The sequence below is a fragment of the Chiroxiphia lanceolata genome, chromosome 3 (assembly GCF_009829145.1).
Source record: "Chiroxiphia lanceolata isolate bChiLan1 chromosome 3, bChiLan1.pri, whole genome shotgun sequence".
NCBI lineage: Eukaryota > Metazoa > Chordata > Aves > Passeriformes > Pipridae > Chiroxiphia > Chiroxiphia lanceolata.
The window spans coordinates 40,324,375-40,344,468 of record NC_045639.1 but is presented as its reverse complement, the minus strand read 5'-3'; the positions used below and the strand labels follow the sequence as shown (position 1 = coordinate 40,344,468).

Below are 20,094 nucleotides of genomic sequence, written 5' to 3'. Positions count from 1 at the left end.
GGAGCAGCTGGCAGGAAGAGGAGGAAGGTGTGCTTCCTTACAGGCCTCTCCACTGAGTCCCACCAATGTCCCTTGGCCCCAAAACAAGGGTACACTTTGTCAGGAGCAGGTCTCACCCTCGGCACGCTCAGAGCTGGGCCACTTGATAACACAAAAGGGTGGTTTTTTTTAGGGAGTCTTTGGGATTTCAGTTTTGCTTCTCTTTAAAGCGTAGGGATACCACCTTAATCAAAAACATGAACTTCATCCCATGTGAGGTATTAGGCCAAGCAACTTTGAAGAACTTGTTACCATCTATCAGCTCAAATTCCATTTTTTTAATAAAGTGCCTAAATACACATTTACACAGATCATAGTGGTTCCAAAGAATCCTTTACAGTTGGCATTTTTTTATATATAGATATATATATAGGTATATATATATAATGTGCGTCTTCTTCAAATTGGCTAAGTGTGTTTACATAAGACACCAATCTTGACTATAAGTTTTAAAGCGTAATATTGACTTCACTGAATTTGTTTATCATGCAAGTCTTATCTAATATTACATTGACCTGTAATATGGAACACAATGTAGTGGGTGTGCTCATTAAACACTTCATAAAAAATTACTGTGCATGTGCAGTTCTGATCTTCAAATACTAATAATGATAGTTTCTTTTTTTTTTAAATGTAGTCTTCCAAAAAGATCTACTCTGCATTAAATTGCAGTTTGAACATTATCACAATAAGAACAGTTGACTAAAAAGCACCCAAAATTTTTCAAATTTATAGTTGGCTGAACAGATTTTTCCTCCTCCTCCTCTTCCGATAACGAAAGTGTTTATTAGCTGGTCCCTGGGAAGGGACGACCTCACCACCCTTTTGCTCAGAAACAACGACATATAACTAAGTGATAAACACCTCAACAGAAGGGCTCGTACAGCTGCAGCGTTGCCAACAAACTATAAACAGCACAAAAACATCACTATAAGACTTGAACTATTTCTAGTAACCAATGATTTATTGATTTTAGAAGTCTGCTTGGTGATGCAGAAGCGTAATCAAAAGAAGTGGCTTTACAAAAGAGTTCTCCAAAGTAGCTTAAAAGGCAGGGCCAGGGCCATTATGTACAGCCCTAATTGCTTTCATTTCAACCAGTTTATATTTTCATTTTCAAAGAATAGCAGTAGGTTTGTTTCAAGCATACGTAATAAGGAAATTACAGGTTTCCTCCACCCACATTTGGGCTGTCACTGATATGCCCGCGGGCAATTTGGCAGAGCCTCAGTCACTGCTGTCACTGTACCACACCGTACCTGCCACTACTTGGAAATACCAGGTCAGTGATAGTAACAACAGCAACAGCACTAGAGGCGACTGATAAGCAAAATCAAAGTCCATCTGCACTATCTGGAAATCTAAGTAAAATTAAAAACAAAAAAAAGTTTCTTCCCCACCTCCCCAGCTTTGTCCAAAGACACAAAAGCCCCGGAAGTGACACTGAAGGCCTTCAGAAATGGCAGTGCTACATTGGCGCCTTCGCCAATCACGTAATTAAGTTCATTATCAAAATTCCACGTTATGGTATGCAATCGGTGAATAAATGCAGTTTTGTAATCTTACAACTGATCACGTGAACTGCGGTCAACTTTGCCTTAAAAAAAAACAAAACAAAACAAAACACCAAACCAAAAACAAACGAACCCAGAAATCCCTAACTCAACAGCGCCTCTTGGACACTTCTCCACATCCTACTCTGGAGGCAACTTCCCTTGAGAAAGAGTGAGCAATCTGGGACTGGATCTGGAGGATCTTCCATTGCAACACGAGCTATGCATTTCTGGGAAAAAGCCCTCATGCTCCCTAAGCTTGCCTGGCCAAGTGGGATGGCAAAGGGCATCCCTGTCTTGGCTAGCCACTCTTGTTCCCAACCACCTCAGACCAAGCCTGCATGCGACCAGCTCTACAGGACAGGGGCCAGGAATAAGGAATCACAGACAATAAGGCAATCTTTACAATGTCAGAAAGTGTATTTGGCATTTAAAAAAAAAAAGAAAAGAAAAGAAAAAAAAGAAGAAACAAGTGCATACAAATACAGCTAGAAGCATTTCTGGTTTGCCAAGTGCTCTCTAAAAAAAGCAGCGCAAGTCACAGCCTACATTGAACAGTAACTGTCACCAGGGAAGCACAACAAATAGTTGCTATAACAAAAGGGAAAAAAAAAAACCGGCAAAAAAAAGAGAAGAATTAGAAGAAATGCCTTTATAATAAGTACATACCTCTTGTCTTCAAAAAATATAGAAACACAATGTATTCAAAAAAAATCAAAATTATACAGCCATGTTTATGAAGTCTACATTTCCCTTGTCTTGGAGATATATATATATTTATATATATATATTTATAGATATATACATAATTCGAGCAGTTCGAGTTCAAGGTGATGTTGGGCGGTGAGCGCAGGCGAGTCACGAGTCCCTCTCCTTTTTCACTTTCACATCTCCGGCCAGGATGGTGGCAATCTCCCCTTGCATGAAGGCCCAGGGGACGTTGGAGCCAACCAGGGGACACTTCTCCCCGCTGGGGCAATACACCTCCCCGCTGGCTCCCTGCTGCTTGATGCTCTGCCGGGAGCAGGGGAAGCAGAACTTGTGGGAGGGGACGGAGGGGCACTGCACGAAGTGGGTGTCTTCCAGGCGCTCGTGGCAGAGGGTACAACACAACGGGACGCTGGCGGCGAGGGACGAGTCCGGCAGGCTGGCGGGGTGGACGGGCTCCAGTCCGCCCGCTGCCGCCGCGTTGGCCCCCTGGCCCGGCACCTCCCTGCCGGGGCCCAGCCTTCTTTGGTTCATGGCGGAGGGCGAGGGGGGGCTGCTGCTGTTCCTCCGCGTGGTGGAGTGGACCTGGTTGGCGTCTTTGGAGGCGTGGTTGCCCCCGGCATTGTCCGCCACCAGAATGAGGGCGGCCATGGGGGACTGGCCGTTCTGGGCCGCCTCGGGCGGCGTGGTCCGGTTGGAGTGGGGCGAGGCGGTGGGCGGCGGGGGCGACATGAACGGGGTGGCCGTCAGCGGCAGCTTCATCCCTTCCGACGAGGGGGGCAGCCAGGGCTGCACCTCCCCGTTGATCTTCGGGGGTCCCGCTTCGCCCTCCGGCTCGGGGGAAGGCTTCCTCTTCCGGGCGGCCCGGGCCCCTGCAGAGGCAGAGGTGGGAGGGAGTGGGGGGAGGAGGAGGGTGAGAAGAAGGCAGCGCAATCACAATGCATCGCCGAGCAACCGCGGAAACGAGTGGCCGCGGCCACCTCCCGGCCACCCAAGCAGCCGGGCCGCCGCCCCACACGCCCAAAGCCGCCCGGCATCGCCCGCCCCGCTTTCCGGGAGAGGCCCTCGTGCTGTCGTCCCCTCCACTACCCTGCCCGCCGCCTCCCGGTCCCCGGCGCCTCACCTGGCTTGGCCACGGAGCCGTTGGTCTCGTAGCCCAGCAGCCTGCCGCCCGCCATGCCCGGCTCCTTCTTGAACTTGTTGTCGAAGGGGGGCACGGCGTGGCTCCCGTGCTGGTGCAGGGCCAGCAGCGTGTCCCGCACTGTCTTGGGCTTGGCCAGCCACTCCTGCTCGCCGCCCGGCCGGCCCTTGCCCTCGGCGGCCAGCTCTGCCGCCGCCGCCGCCGGCAGGCTCTCGGCAGAGCCCCGCTTCTCCTTGGCGCCACCGTCGTGCTCCCCCGCCGCGCCGCCGCCGCCACCCGAGGACGAGGAGGAGACGGAACCGGGGCGCTTGTGCCCCAGCTCGCCGGGCTGCCCCGCCGCCTGCCCCGCCGCCTGCGCCGCCGCCGCCGGCTGCTGGGGCACGGGCACGGCCATCGGGGCGGGCGCGGCGGAAATGGCGGCCAGCGAGGCGGCGGCGGCGGCGCGGCTGCCCAGGCCGCCGATGGCGGCGGGGAGCCCGGCGCCGTTCACCAGCGGCACCAGAGTGGGCGGCACGGCGTGCGTCCGCCGCGGGTTCGGGCTCTGCCGGTTCAGCTCGGGCGGCTCCTCGGGCTTGGGGAAGCCATTAGGCACCAGGATCCCGTTGACCTGCCGGCCGCCGCCGTACTCTGCGCCCAGGCGGGGCGGCGGCCTCTCGGCCGCCAGCGAGTAGCGCTCCAGGGGCTGCGGCGGGGGCCGCGCCGCCGCCTCCGCCGCCGCGGGGTGGCCGAGCTGCTGCTGCTGCGCCAGGAGCTCCTTGGCGGAGAGCGGAGGCTGCTTGGCGTGGGGCGGTGGCGGGGCCCGGCCCTCGGGGAAGCAGCCGTGCGCCCGCTTCAGCTGCCGCGCCGTGTCGATGACGAACTCCACGCGGTCGGCGCCCTCGTAGTTGACACAGCCCCGGCAGACGGGCTCGGTGAAGTCCCAAATCATGGCCCAAGGCATGCGGGGCAGATCGCACAGGTAGCACGACTGCCTGCGGGAAGCAGCCGCCACCGCCGCCGACGACATGTCCCGGCCCCGGGGCAGCGGCGAGCGCCCCCCGCTCCGGCTCCTGCCGCCGCTGCCGCCTCCTCCGCCCCTCGTCACCGGAGTCCCGACGGGCAGGCTCGGGTGCCGCGGCCGCAGCGGGACCGTCCGCCGGGCCCCCTCCCCCTCGCCTTCCTCTTCCGTGCGCTGGAGCGGGGCGCGACGGGCGCCCCAACAGGCACAGCCGCTGCAGGGAACGCCGCTCCCCTCGCCGTCTCCGCCGGCGGCGCTCACAGGGCGGCGGGGACGCGCATCTCCGCCGCGCGCCTGGCGCAGGGCTGCGGCCGCTACCGCCCGCACGGCTCCCCCGCTCTCTGGCTACTACGAGGCGGCGCGGGGCGGCGGGGGCCGGCGCGGCGCGGCGGGGCGGACGGGGCGGGGACTGCCACGGGGGCCGGGGCCGGGGCTGGCGGCGGCGCCGTGCCGTGCCGGGCTCCAGCCGCCACCGCCGCCTCTGCGCGCCGCCGCCTCAATTCTTCGACAGTGCCGGCCGCGCCTGCGCGATGGGCGCCCCCGCCCCGCCGCCGCCGCGATCCCAGCGCCGGCCCCTGCCCGCGCCCCCGCCACCGGCACCGCCACCGGCACCGGGGGTTCCTCCTGCCGCCGGAGGGCCACTGCGCCCCCGCCCCGTCTCGCCCCCGGGGAGGGCTGTGGGAGCGGAGAGGGACAATGCGAGGGGCGGGGGTGCGCTGCAGCTCCCTCCTTCTCTGATTTTATTTTTGTTATTGTTGGGTTCATTACTATTTCCTGCGCCGCCGAGGGGCTTTGCCGAAACCTCCCACCCGTGGGCGTAGTGACGGGCTCGATGTCCCCCCGTCTGCCTCCCGCCTCGCTCGCTCTGTGACCTTGGGCACGGCGCGGTGCCCGGGCTATCTCCCGCCGGGTCGGCCATCGCCACCGCTGGGCACGAGTCGGCTTTGTTCTCCCCGCAGGGCCAGGAGGCACCATTAGAAATAAATACAACGATTACCCAGCTTTTTTTTTTTTTTCTTAACTGTTGTCATTGTGCACAGGAAATAGGACGCTCTAGATTTCCTGTCATTTTCAACCACAAACCAGCGGTTCTCTAATGCAGATTAGCGAAATTCACACAGACTAAGCAAACGCCGTCTCCTTCCCCCAAAAAACAAAAACCTGCAGACATGTTTCCCTGTGCCCCATACACGCTGCGAATTGCTCATCCGCTGCCTGCATCCACACGGAAACACAGGGCGGGGGCAAGGGAGGGAGGAAAAGAGGGTGTTCGCTCTTCCCGTTTGCCAATGGAAGGTGAAGGAACCCCTCACCGGGCGCATCCCGGCACCTACGGCCGGCTGCACGCGTCTGCCCGCGCAGAGTAAACACGGCGAAGGCTGCTCCCTCCGACAGCCGTGCTCGGGCCGCCCTTCCCACGGCGTTATGTAGGTTACGGGGGAGGGAGGGAGGGAAGGAGGGAGGGAGGCGGGGGCCGGCCGGGGCCGGGGAAGCTCTGACGTCCGCTGCCGCCGCCGAGAGGTGGCTTCCCGCGGCTGGGAGACGCCCGACGGCGCGGACGGGGCGTTGTGGGGCCGGCCCCGGGAAGAGCGCAGCCTGTCAGCTGCTCTTCCTCGGCCCGGCGCGGGGGTCGGGCGGGTGGTGGGGGCAGCAGTCGCCCGCCACTCGCCCGGGGCCGGGGGCTGGGTATGTCGCGGCCTCCTGTGTGCCCTGGGGCGGCCGTGGTGGGACCTTGATTCACCCTGCCCCGGCCTCCTCGTCGTCCTGGCGCTGGCTCCAGCGCTGGCTTCCCTGCCAGGTTGGGTGACTTAGCAACTGCACGCCCGCCTGAGCGTCCTGGCGGCGCCGGGCTGTACAAACGAAATCAAAATCCGCCCCGGCCCCCGAATCAGCCCCGCACGTCGGCGGCGGCCAGGGCTGCTGCCCCGGGGGCTGCCCCCGCAGCCTTCACAGCTCGTACCCGCTCTGAGGCGGCCGGCCGAGGCCGGGGGGCAGGAGCAAGGAGAAGGGGACAATCCTGCCGGGGCACCGACGTGCTCCCGGCGAGCCAAGGGTTAACATCGGCTCGCTTTTACCGAGCAGCCCTCCTTTCGCATTGCATCGAAGTCCTTTAAAGCTGTTTCTCTTCCCTCCTCCTCTCCCCGGCTGGAAAGACGATTTATCCATGCATGCTAAGTAAACAGAGCTTTGTTTTCGTCTTCCACCCACTGCCCTCTTTCTCCAGCTCGAAGCTGGAGCCTCGCCAAGCCGGCTGCAGCGATCGCTGCCTCCACACACACACACACACACACACACACACACACACACACACACACACACACACACACACACACACACACACACACACACACACGGGGGGAAGAAGCCGGGTTTCTCGGATGAGGCAACAAGCCTGCAATTGGCAGGGACAAGGCAGGAATTGTAATTGCACTTCATCATGTGATGGCTTATGAAAGAGGAAGTTTGGATGTTTTAGTCACGTACTCCTTTGCCCTCTTGCTTTAGCCTCCAGGTTCTCCGAAGGAAAAAATTACATATATTTATATATACTGGTGGAAAGCCAAGAAACAGTGTGTTTGCACATTTCAGATCATGAGCAGAGCTGGAGTGCTAGCTGAGCGAGGCTGCAGGGGAAGAAGAAAGCAAGGCTTTCAGCTGTGGCAGGCTTTTAACTGCAGGACAGAAAATGTGATCTGTATTCATTTTCCTTTATTTCTAATCAAAACTAGCTGCATGGAAAAGTCAAGACGAGCAGTGTTCTGGTTCTGCCACATTTACTGCCTTTGAATTCATTCTGGTGGAAAAGGCAAAAAAAAGCCAAACAAAAACCCATGTTACTGAGCTCAATGTCAAAAAGCTGATAAAAAATAGTGGCAGTGCTACATAGGAAATGTGGTTTATGTATCAAATCACAAAAAAAATACCTCAAAGCTGCTGACTGCTACAGAGGTAACTGCACAGGAATCAAGCAAATAATGTGTTTGTTTCTTGTTCCCTTTTTTTTTCTCATTTTTGAAACAGAAACCATCCTTTTGTGCCTGATCTTTGTGAAATGCTGCTTGCTATGACACACCAAGGCTATAGATAGGAGCAGTGAGTGCTGGAGGACGTCTGATGGGATGTGGGGCTGTGCAGGTCTGAGGCAGTGCCTGGCCAAGGAGCACCATGGTAGTATGGATGGGGGTCTAGCACGGTGTGGAAAGCCTTTGTCTTGTTCTGGTGTGCCCAATATCATGGGTTAGGGAAAGAAGGGAGAGGAGAGGTTGAAGAGGGCAGCTCTTTGAGATGATCTCTGTCTGCCACCCCTACATCACCATGGCAAGCCCCTTTTCACCGTGTGTTTCTTGGTTTTTTTCAGTGAACCACACTGAGATTTTACTGTGTTTCTCTTTCTCCCTGCAGGATCCTATTTACTTTCCCACCTGTCCTCTGTGCTAGTGGAAGTGATCGCATGCAGATCCTTGTCCCAGAACTGTGCCCCCAGCCTGCACTTTACCCACATATTCATCCCTCATGGGGCCTGCCCTTCCTTCTGTGTCCAAACCAGTGCTCCTCACCTGCTCTCCTGTGCCCTTGGCATTCCTCTTTCCCTCCCCATCGAGAGCTGTTTCACATACTCATCCAGCAGATATACACTGCTTCCTCCACGGCTCTTATTGGCATCCTTCTGTTGCAGCAGAAGTCCTGCAGGGTAGTATCAAAATGGCCAGAGCCAAGATGGAAAAGTGATTATGTTGGAGAGTGCTACCAACTCTCCTTCATTGATCCATAGTGAATTATGGAGCTTGTTCTCCTAGAGCTGAGAGAAGAGAGGCTGGGAATAGTCCTTGAGGTTTTGGATTTGGTCAGATGCAGGTGATTCTGGGCCAACAATGTTAGTGCCATAGGGAAAAAAAAAGATACCGATGCAAATGAGAGTGTAATCAGGCACAGCTTGTTGACATAAATAGGCTTTGGACAGGCTCATGGTAAGCCACGGATCCTGCAGATGTTTACAACCACTTATAACTTTATTCACGGGAGCATCACTATGAATGTAAAGCCATGTGCACTTACATGCTCACCGGGTGAGAGCATGCTTGCCTGAGAGCCGCTTGTCAGTGGTGTGCTGACAGCTGCCCTGCAGCCTGGAGCTGACTGTTGATGGCAGGAGCTGACAGAGGCACTGGCACAGAAATACTCTACTGAGGCTGGAGAGAGGTCACTGCACTAGCTCCCTGCAAGGCAGGACATGCCAGAGGATTGAGAGGGACTCGAGCAGCTACTCAGTGTCTGCCCTTTCCCATACATGGTGCCTTTTATTAACTCCTTGAAAACAGCTGCATTGAAGGCTGCTGTTTCGTGTTAACTTCTGAAGAGCTGTGAGGCTCCTAAGCAGAGCCTGCCTAGAAAAGGAAACAGCAGAAGGAGACTGGTGTACCATCTCCTGAAATATGTATGTATGCTGATATTCTGCTCCAGTGTTTTGCTTTAGATAGTTTGGGCAGGACTGGTTACAAGAGCCTGGGTGCTACAGCTTCTGCTCCATTGGTGGGCTCTACCCTAGACAGTTTGGAGCAAAAATGGCATGCTTTCTTTAAAAAAGCAAACAATTCTGTTTTTAACTGTGCAGTGCAGTTGACTTTATGCCTTCTTTTCAAGCAGGAGTAGAAAAAAAGCATCAAGGAAAAGATCATGGAAGTACTTAAGAATTTCAGAAGTTACTACCCTTGGAAGAGAAAGAAAAACTTCAGAGAGACACTTCCAGATACCAGAAGAAAGGGTAATTGATGTGGAAAAGCTTCCGTCCCTTATCCCCAGGCTGGGTAAATAGGCATATCGGGTTATCCCCTTCACACCCCGCCTTGGTGCTCTGCATTTTGAGCCACAGTCAGCAATTGTCTGCATCCATGGGCGATGGGGGCAGGAATGTGGTGGCGGGGGGCTTCCCGAGGTGCAGGCAGAGCGGCCAGCTGGCCGGGTGACCCCTTCCCAAAATAAACAGGAAGCCCAGGAAGCCGTGACCCCTCCATGACACCGTGCTGGCTCTGATCCCTGCCTTCTGTGCAGGAGTCGACAGGCTTCGAAAATTGGACAGGGGCGTGGACTCCACAGGAAACGTTACAAAATAAGAACAGAAACAGATCATCTGTTGAAAAAATTACAGAGGGCTTTAAAACTCCTTCTTTTTAAGCTCCCAGATAGTTGTATGCCTTGTCTGTGCTTCATCCCCCTGAGCCCATGATGATGCAGCATGCAGAGCCCTGAGTAGCTGCAGAGGGGCAGAGCTTCCCTTTCTGCATGTGTGGAAGGGTTTCTTTGCCTGAGCAAAGCACAAAGAGGAGCCCCAGGGAGGCTGAGCCAAGGGCTTTCTCAGATGGGCTGAGGAGTTCAGGCTGGGAAATGCTTTTTTCCTGTTTGTGGGAGTTGGCACTGGGGTCCTCACACAAAATAAAAGTCAAAAATGAGGCCCAGACCTTCTTGAAGCATGGGCCAGGGCTGTTAATGTTGTTTCCAACATGGGAGTTCCTGCATTACCCAAACATCCCACTGAAGCAGCAAACTGGCGCTTGCTGACAGCTCCAGCTGGCAAGTTACCTCCTGGGCCTGCCAGAAGAACTCTCAGTCCCCAAAGGCCTCCCTGCCTCGACTGCTGATGGCCATGGCCCCACAGTTTGGGGCAGGACAGGACCACCATCGGTGGGGCAGGCAGCCCAGCTGAAGGTACTCTGTGCTGCTGATGACCTCCAGGCTTCCTGGCAGCACCAGCCATTTTGCAGTCCCATTTTTCTACTTACCCAGCCTTGTCCTCCCTGCAGGGCACAGGCACCTGGAAGGGCACTCTGGGGGAAAGGTGGTAATGGATTTGGCCTCCTCACAAATCAGCTAGTTCAAAGAGACTTGAAGAGAGAGAAGAGAGGAGAAGTGGATTCCCTCTCTGATTCCCTAGCAGTTGCTAGGATTTTATAGCTACCAAACACTGGGTAGCTAACCAGATGTGCTCACCTAGCTGGGTAGCAAGATGAACTGTGCTGGTGCCCTTCCCTGCCCATGCTTCCCTGTCCCCCTGCCCTGTGAAACACTTTAACACAGGGAGCAATGTGCAGCTGCTAGAGAGTCCCTTGAACAGGCCAGTCTTCCTTCCACAGGAATTTTGGCCATCAGCATGCAAAGGCTGCAAAATGATGCATTAGGCTGCAGCCTTGGTTTGTTCCAGGCACATTGAGGTATGGTTGAGGTGCCCATGTTTCTGCTAATCATTGCAGCTATACTATTTCAATTTTGCAATGTAAAGAGCCAACAGAAATGTGCCCAAATCTGAGAAAACATGAAATAGAACCAAAGTTTGTTTTTGGCATCCTGGCACTTCATCTGATTCTCTCCCTTTCTCTCCTCCTGATGCCCAGGCAGTACCCCTCCTTTGCAGGGAGCCCCTCAGGGAGCATTGTGCGCAGTCAGAGGAGGGAAGAAATGCTCTTCTCTGTGTTTCAGCCCATAGCCTTATCTTTTTGATGACTGCAGTGTAATATGTAAGTAAAAACAAGTAAAAAAGAGTATTTTTGTCTTCTTGTACATTCTGTCATATGAGTAGTATAATACTGTGTAGCAATGCTGAGGAGCAATACTTACGAGTTTAGGCATTATTGATGTGTTCGTAAACTTAGAGCAGATCTGTATTGTGTTACCTCATCCTGTCCATGTGTAGTTCAGGCAAAAAAATCATGCACATCTATTTTCCAGGAACATACATCCCTCCTGCTCAAGCTGAGCTCCAAAGAGAGGTGCCTGCTAGGAAGTACAGTTGAGTTCATATTTGATTAAAAGAACACTAGCAACATTAATAACTGGTACACCTGTGCTAGAATTGGCAATTAAACTCCGTCTCCTCCTGTGAATTTTAGTCATTAAAGGAACTTGCCAAAGGCTGGGACTTGGGTATCACTTAGTCTCCCAAATAGGACTGGATGAGGGACCAGTCATCTTCATAATGGGTCCTGCCAAGAACCTTGCATCATGCTTGAGGAATGGGCATGTCAGTGAGCTCGCTGGGGTGGCTGCAGAGGCTGCTTGCACAGCCACCACTCTCTTCTGATTCAGGGGTCTTGCATGTGCTCCTGGAAGGTGCCAGACAGGCATCCCTCAACAACCTGCCCCCTAACATGTCTTATCACAGTCTCAACACACAGTTCATCATGATCGGGAGCACTAAGCAGCTGCCTCTTTGCCCCATGGTCTGCTTCCACTTCCCATACACCTTGTGCAGCCTCAGAGGTTAATGACTTTTGAATATTGCAGATCTGGGATGGGTTTCAATGGCTGATCCAGAGGCAAGAGGGTGATCATCTTGATCATCCATTTTCCCTCTGCCAGTTACTATTATTGCTAACTGCTGTTCCACACACATTGTAATTAAGTGGAAAAAATACAGACCAAATGAAAAAGGGTACAAGCCTCTCAAAAACATCTCTGCTTTAGCTGCAGCCTGACTCAGCCTTCAATTAACATTCTTACTTAAAATAGTTTTGTTATACAGCTTTCGTTAAATCTTACATAATAGCAGACCAAATCACCACCCCAGAGCACCATCTCATCCTGTCTTTGATCCAAATAGTCTTGGATATGGGTGAGCTACTGGAGGAGAGCATGCAGCACACTTGCAGCTTTGCCTTGGTGGGCACAATGAGCTGGTGCTGCCGCTAGAAGAAGTGGTCCCACTCTCCCCCACTCTGGCTGCTTGGTTCTGCCAAGGTTCTGCCAATGCCCTTGGCATCTTGCCTGCATTGCTGCTGGAGCAAATCCAGCAGCACCAACAGGTGCAGAGCAGCTAAACCTGCCCAGGTGCCCCCATCCTGCTGTGCTGAAGGTGCTCCTGGGGCAAAAGGGAGCAGGCCGGGATGGGAGGCTGGGAAGGGACCTCAGCAGTGGGATCACTTTGGAGCTGTAGCAGAAGCCTCTCATGCTGCACCTCATGCTGCACCTGTACCCGTCCTGTCACTCATCAGTGGCTATGCCCCACCTCATCAGGCTGCTGAAGTGCACACTGAGGAAGAGGGAGGGACACATGGATCAGCTGGGCTTCCAAGGGTCACGGGGCCACTCTGGATGTAGGTCTACCATTTCCTACCACAGTCTGAGGAGCTTAGAAGTGGGATCCATCTCTTGCAGAGCACTATAGCATCCCTGCCTCCATCACCAACATTGATAATGTGGGGAAACCCCTGCGCTGCAGAGGAGTGTCCTTATGGCTCAGTAGAGCTACAAAAACATTTAAGTACCAGCATGATTTTTTTGATGTTGTTCTTATCGGGCCTGGTGTCTAACTGGTACAAAACTGGAATAAAACGTGTGTGTGTGTGTGTGTATATTCATTTATGTGTGTGCCCACAAAATATAAAAGGGGACTTTGTATTAAAATCTGGAAAATTGGCACATGGGATGCAGGTATGAAAGGAGGAAGACACTCCCTTTTCGACTTCAGTTTGGGGGACTACTTTCCATTTGAAGCCATTGATGTCAAGTTTAAGGCTCCACAAGTGTTCTCTGGGATTGTGAGAACCTTAGCCTGAGACTGCGTGATGCTCCTGGACTGGGATGGTGTTTCAAATGGAGAGACAACTGGGAAAAGAAAGAGCCAGGCACATCTAAACCTAGTATCGCTCACCACCCCTGACCTCAGGAAACCAGTGATCACAGTGGGAACATAGTTCCTGCCGGAGGCAGCTCAGCTAAGTCACTGAATTTTCACTAGAGTGGCATTTGGCCTGAGGTGATAATGCACAGCACCAGTTAACGTGAGGTCAAGCGGTCGTGCAGCTGACAGCTCACTCCTGCCTCGTCCAGAGAACCATAGCATCTGCTTGGCTCAGCTCAGGGTCCCAGCCTGACTCATTGCCAGTGCTGAGGGGGGTTGCTCCTGCTAGTGCCGCCCTCTGCCAAGGAGCTGGGAAAACTCCTAGGACTGACAGAAAAGTCACATAATGGGCTCAGCTCCCCTTCCTCTAGGAGATCTGCAGTGGCATGCAACCTGGAAAGAAGTAGGTTAATGCAAGAGAGGCCCTTTCTTGTGAATTTTGTTTTATACTGAGAGTTACGTGTTTTGGCAGACTTTTTGATGAATAGGTCAGCAGGGTGTGGAAACATATTCTAAAGCTTTCTGCATCCTTGCACATGCTTCTGGTTGCCGGGGGTTTTGCCTACTGCTTCACTTGGAAAGGTTTAAAAGAAAATGCAAATCATAGGCAAAAGGTAGAGATAGATTTTTGTATGTCAGTTTGGTGCAGATCTTAGCCATTCCCTTATCATTTGTGAAACAATAGAAAGAACCCCAACTCAGCTCTATACGATATGAAAACACCAGTTTCTCTGTTTACAAATGGTTGAAAAAAACCCATCCCAACCTGCTATATGCAGCTCCAGGTAGGATACATAAATTTCATTAGAACTTACTTTGCCTCAGAATGGGTATAGGGCACATATGGGAAGAACCTGGACTTTTTCACATCTTCTTCCAAAACCAGAATTGGTAATAAAAAGATATTATTTCATGTATTTCAAAAACAGGTGACTATTTCTGCATGGTAGGCTTTCAGAATCAAACTTCTACACTTGAAATATGAGAAAAATCACATGAGCAAAAGACTAAGAAACTCTTCAGATGTAATCAGATACACTGTCTGACAGACTGGAATACTTAAAATCCTCTTCAACCAATGGCATGTCAAGACATGCCTGCTTTGGACACTGTAAAGACGTCCAGCCCCCATATTTTACATGCCCTCCTAATTACATTCATATGTTCAGTTTCATATTTGACCTCTCTTGCAAGAGTGCCGAGTAAAGTACTCCTCCTCCTAGGTCTTATATAGGAATTAAACTGGAGAGTGTGGAGGATTCATGATTGTTGTATTCCTCATACACACACTGGAGTGACATAAGGAGTAAGCAAAATAAAAACATTTTAAAAACCACACTGCAAATGTGCACTTTTTAATTTAAAGTATGGTCTGGGCTCTTTCTCTTGGCCTTGTTTTTTGGAGCATTTTGGTGTTCACACCTCTAATGCTTCCTCCATCTGGCAGCTCACCAGCTACCGGGTTTCAGCTTCTCTTTATTCAGAGGAAAAGACTATTTGCACAAAAATTGCAACATTCCAGAGTGAGAAACTGACTAATCTCAGTTGTTAAGACTTTTGTCACTGAATCCAGTAGGCCCAGGTTCCCAGGACACTGGGAATGGCTTTACACGAAGCCCCATGGAAGCACTGACCAGAAGACACCAGCTGCACAGAGAAATCCACTGTTTTCTTCCCTTTCCTAAATTCTCTGAGAAGCCCAGGCCAAAAATCACATCACTCTCAGCAAGAACAGAATTGGACCCTTTATAGTTGTAGATATAGATATAGATTACTTGGCACTTAATGCACATGCTTTAAAAGCATGTTATCAAAGAGAAAAAGATCTGAAGGCACAGTGATTACTAAATGGTGGCCTTTGGACCCTTGCTGTTGATTTGGGGAAGGAAACAGCAACGGTGACAGAAAGAGCAAAGCAACTGGCAGCCTGCACCACAGTGGAATTCACTCCCAGCTCGTTATCAGGCAAGACACCAGAGTTTTTCCCAAGTGCAGTCCACAAGGTTGGATCACAGCCCCTCAGCCTTCAGCACATCATGATTTCCAGATTCAAGACAATGATCTGGGATTTTTGGGGTGAGCTGCACCACCTGTATATTTTACTTGGACAGCTGAGTTGAAATACCATGCTGCTCTGCTCTTCTTTAGCACTGTTATTACAACCTTTTTTGTGAAGCAAGAAGACTAATCCTCATGTAAAAATAATAGTATTGCAGACCTAGACAGCAGATGGTTTTATTAAATACCTGGGCAAAGTCTAAGGTCATCATGCTCTAACAACTAACAAGATATATTGTCTATCACTTAATAGGTAACCTCCTAGTGTGGGATGTTTGCAAGGCTGAGCAGAGTGGCAAGTGGTATCTTGTCCAAGCCCAGATAATTCTTCCAGTTAAACAAATATTTGACAACCATTTTCTTGCCTAAATTTGTTGCCACCAACATGTCAGATAGAAATAATATGATTCCATTTAATCTCCTAAACGATCCCTTCTTTAACCAGCTACATTAGGTTTTAACTAGACAGTAGCAATTTGAGTGCTTATTGATAGTTGCCTGGCATATAGGTTAATTTATAAGAGCACAGAGAGACAAATTCTTAGGGTATGTAAATAATTGTGAGTCTGCTGCAAAGTGTATCTCTGACCAGCTTCCCAGGGTGCCATGCCTGTGAGGTGTGCTCGCCAGCCAGTTTTTGTTGTCCACAGAGGTCTTCAGCCATGGTGTGTGTTTCTTGTTACTCACGTGACTGCTGTCCTAAGGATTCACACATTTATCTGCATTGATAGTTGAAATTGAACCTTGGTAATATGTGTCAAGGCTGTTCTCATTGTGTGATCTAATAAAATTTTCAGGCAGAGCTCCCTCTAAGGATTAATTTCGTATTGTAACAACCGCATTTTATCATTGTTTTCTTTGATATTTGCCTAGCCTTCCTTGAACTTTACCTCTCAGCTGATGGGTGACAATTTCACTTCTTTAACGGCACTCCCAAGTGTGAGAGCAACTTTGCATATCCACTTATTTACTACTTTTTCCTCAGATGTTTCTTCCCTGCCAGTATACCTCTTAGAAAGTTTGCCCAGGCCAGTTGCCCAGACCACCCTGTTAAACAGCCACATATTTTTACCTGAGTAGGGCAGCTAGCTCCTGTGAGCATGCCTGGTGCTCAGAAAGGCTGCTCCCCTGAAGTGCAGCCTTCTCTTCTGACATTGCCTTCTTGTGAAGCATAGGTGAGCATGCCTGCACACTTTCAGGGCCTTCAAGGAAACCATGGAAGTTAAGCATCGCTCTTTGGGGCAGATCCTGGCTTTTATTTAATTACTGTATAGTGGCAAGATGGGGACTTAAAGAAGAGTCCTGTCACTGCCAATAGTTTCACACAGTACTTTTCCTCTACAGCAATTGCTCTCCTGCTAGGATCCATGAACTTGAGAACAAAGTACATTTTATTATTTACAAGGGTTAGATGACAAATACAAACAGATGGTGCGAAGATGACTCCTAATGCATAGTGATCAAGTAATTTAATATTCATGGGTGAAGGCCTGGAAGATTAAGTAAACAGATTCAAATGTTCAGGGGAAAGTATCTCCTAACAATGCATAAAGTCAGCATGGCCTTTTGTGCCCTGTTACCACTTGGGTCAGGGCAATTTACATAAAGAAAAAGACTGACCAAATTTTCCAGTCTTCTTCAATCGCTCAACTTGAGCAGCATCTTTGTAAGGGAACCCTCAGCAGGAGTTTTTACAAAACCAAGAAAAAACCTTCTATTTTGCAGTTAAAGAGGCCTGCAAAGCCTGAGTGCGTTCCAGTTTGCTGCAGCTGCCCTTATGTAAAGCAGTCTTACCTGAATGACAGTGCTGTTTTAGCTGGGACTGGTTGGATGACTTATGATTACTCACCCGAGCAAGTGTTGTGGCACTGGAGTCTCACCACACCACTGTGCCGCTAATGATACTTCTCATGGCAGAAGCTAGGATTTCACTGGTGCTGTTTTCACATGTAATCATCTTGCAGAGGCAGTTTCAACACTGATGAATATTGCGAGTCAGGTCCTCAGTATGAATCATCTTGTCCTTCCAGATGACTTTTTCCTTCTGTTGTTTACATCAGAAGCAGGGAATTTTGATGCTTTTCTGTGCCTGTGACTAAAGGAGTGTTTCATATGGAAAGCGATTTCCAAACTGACTTAAGCCATCCCTCTATATATTTCCCTTTGTGGTTGTTGCTGTTCTCCTTTGAGTGTGGGTAGCTAGCAAGATGTTTCTAAGGCACTACTGACTGAGCGCTGAATGCATGACAAGAAATTAAAAACAGGGGGAAGAGTTTATTGCTCCATGTTGCTGGATTGTGCGCAGAAGTTTGCTCTGAAAGTTTGATTTCCCTTGTCCAAACTGGGTTGTTGAACAAACAGATTATCTGGGGTTTGGTCATCCCATCGGCTTATAGGATCACTCAGCCCCGGGAAGGTGTGCTCATAGAGTCAGGAGCAGGACAGCAGCTCTGAGGTATCTGCCTCCCTGCCTTCCCTTGAAAAAAGCCCTTGCCAGGGCAATAGAGGATCAGGATGCCACAGCCTGCAGAAAAATGGGAGAAGCTAAGAGATGGGGTAGGGCTGGAGAATGGTTGAGCTCCAAGGTGCAGCATGCAAAGGGTTGTGGAAAGCTGCCCACGAATGTGGAGGTGAGCTCTGCCCCGGGAACTCCACCACTCTGGCTGCAGGAGGAAAAATGATACCCCAAACTCAAAAAAAGGAACTGCTCTTTGTCTGCTCTATTTTCATCCTCTTTCAGTAGCTGTAGCCACCACAGCTATTCTTATGGCAGCCTATCAAATTTCTGAAGACATTGGGTACCTCTTTCTTAGGATCTTGCTGCTCTGCCACAGCAGAGCAGGTGTGCTTTCTCCACAGCACCTGGAAGCACCCTGGAAGTGGTATCCGGCACCTGAATCCTTTTAATGGATGCCATGTGAGGAAAGGCATGTTTATTACTGTGAATCCAAGGCTCAGATTTCTAGGGGGGCCACAGTGCTGCAGAAGTAGGTCATGCAGGAAGAGCATCTCTGCGTCTGGTATCATCTCAGAAATTTGTCTGTCTCTGTGGATGCATTTGTTTGATATGGCTATGCAAGCTGGGATGTGGCCCAAGATATGCAACAGAGAAACCTGCCCTGTGAATAAGAGCCTTTGTTAAGATGGATCCCATCTGTACATGATTTCATCAGCTCCATGAAATGTACAGGACATTCATATGGTGAAATAGGCAGACTCCCTGTTCCAAGCGAGAAAAATCCTTCTGTCTGCTTTTCCACAGGTGACTGTTGCCATACGAGGAGGTGAAACCTTCTGTGATGCTGTTGCTGCTCTTAAATGCAGGATGGGACAAGTGCTGTGACCGTGCTAACATGCCAAATAATGTGCATAGAGAGGCATCAAAAGCACACCCAAAAATTGGCATTACCCTCTCCTTTGCCTTCTCTTCCTTAAATATGGGGCTGCTTAAAGCAGCATAAATACAATTCAGTCCAGCTAACGAGCAGTCCACAGTGCTGAAACACTCTTGCCATCCAAGCCAGCTCCCTGCCAGTGATTTCATTCACCATATGTTTGGTGTGGTTTTTGGCAGAGTCAGCCTGAGCATTTTTTTGGGCAGGCCTGCAAACCAGTTTTTCCCTGCCTCCACTCAAACGTGAGCAGCTCCTGTCTGCCACCGTCACACTGCTGCACAGGGTCAGCCTGGCTGCTTTGGACAAAATTAGTCAGAGTGGCCTCTGGAAAAAAGCCCAAAGAGGGCTGATTCATTTTCCATAAGACTGTTTGTATTAAGGACACTGTAGGAAGATGACTTCTTCAGCATCACGCCCAGCCACTATTGTTGCTGTTTTTCCCATCATGCAATAATGTCCCCAGTGACCACCACACTGACCACCATGTGCTTTCTTGCTGGAGAGGCAGCCTGAGGAGGCTGCAAACAGCAGCAAAGGTAGATCCCAACAGGAACAGGGAGCCACAGCACAGCCAGCAGCAGCAGTCCACCAACGATACATTCCTGCAGCTGCCTCATTTTTCTGGTTTGGTTTCTGTTTCTTTGCTGCAAGCGTCTGTTAGGTTTGCAGAGGTGTGAACCAGGGCAGTCCCCGGTGCTGGCCTGTCTCTGCAGCCTGAAAGCCTGGGTCATGGCAATGGTGGCTGTACCAGTCTCCCCATGGAGAGGTCAGCTGCCCAGTGACAATTCTGTCAGGTAAGAAGGCTGACGGCTTTCCAGGGAAGGAAAAGAGAAGGTCAGGTACACACCGGGAAGGATTAGCTCAGTGGATGCCAGTAAGGAGCAAACCTGGCAGGATTAGGGTGCTTTTCTCCAGGCGTTGGATCCAGTGTCATGAACGGCTTGCTGTGGCCTGTCTGCACATCACGCTCTGCTGCCTGCTGCAGGGCTGCCCAGCTTGGGCAAAACCAGAGCAAACTGTGGAATGGGGCAGGCTGCTCCGGAAAGCCAGCACTGGTGCTAATGCACCTTAATGTATCAGCTGCAGCAGTGCAGTAGGTGGGATGGAGGTGCTGGGCCATGCTGGAGGACCACATTGGGAGTGTCACTTATGCCAGGATGCATTACCCAGACATACACTCTGGCTGATGCCATGCAGCTAGGGCCTAGAACAAGTCTAGCTGACCCAGGGAAAAAAACACACTTCCCTGCCCTTTATTAAGCAGATGCCAGAAGATGAGAAGGTCTGGCTGCCTCTTACTTTCCTGCCCCGTGGTCAAAGCACATATTCCCAGGGTAACAGCAGTATTTTACAGAGACAAGTCATGTTCCCCCGGCAGAGGAGCTTAGCAAAAGACTCACAAGTTCTCTGTTCACCAAACACTGTTCTTTAACTTACTGACCTCAGGAAACAGCTTTGGCAGGTAAACCCTCTAAGCAAAGATGAAAAAAAAAACCAGTAGACTGCAGGGCTGTGATTCCTCCCTCCCTTTCTGCTGAATTAATTACTAGAAAGGAGCACATCTGCAGCGGCCAGGCACTCTGTCCCCTCTG

The 20,094-nt window shown here is 51.1% G+C and overlaps 1 protein-coding gene and 1 long non-coding RNA gene across 3 annotated transcripts; one reads left to right on the top strand and one right to left on the bottom strand.

Moving 5' to 3' along the window:
• Positions 1–297: 297 nt before the first annotated feature.
• On the bottom strand, positions 298–4,778 carry IRF2BP2 (interferon regulatory factor 2 binding protein 2). Its single transcript, XM_032683582.1, has 2 exons — positions 3,424–4,778; positions 298–3,172 (listed from the first exon to the last, which is right to left on the bottom strand). Exons 1-2 carry the CDS (start codon positions 4,445–4,447, stop codon positions 2,451–2,453), a joined length of 1,746 nt encoding a protein of 581 aa, XP_032539473.1. The 5' UTR covers positions 4,448–4,778; the 3' UTR covers positions 298–2,450.
• A 919-nt stretch (positions 4,779–5,697) lies between these two features.
• On the top strand, positions 5,698–11,998 carry LOC116785169. Of its 2 annotated transcripts, none has more exons than XR_004356407.1 (4): positions 5,698–5,865; positions 9,083–9,200; positions 10,825–10,947; positions 11,159–11,998. It is a non-coding gene; the product is annotated as an uncharacterized LOC116785169 (long non-coding RNA). The 2 variants fall into 2 exon arrangements; XR_004356406.1 differs by lacking the exon at positions 5,698–5,865 and adding an exon at positions 6,771–8,873.
• Positions 11,999–20,094: the final 8,096 nt, after the last annotated feature.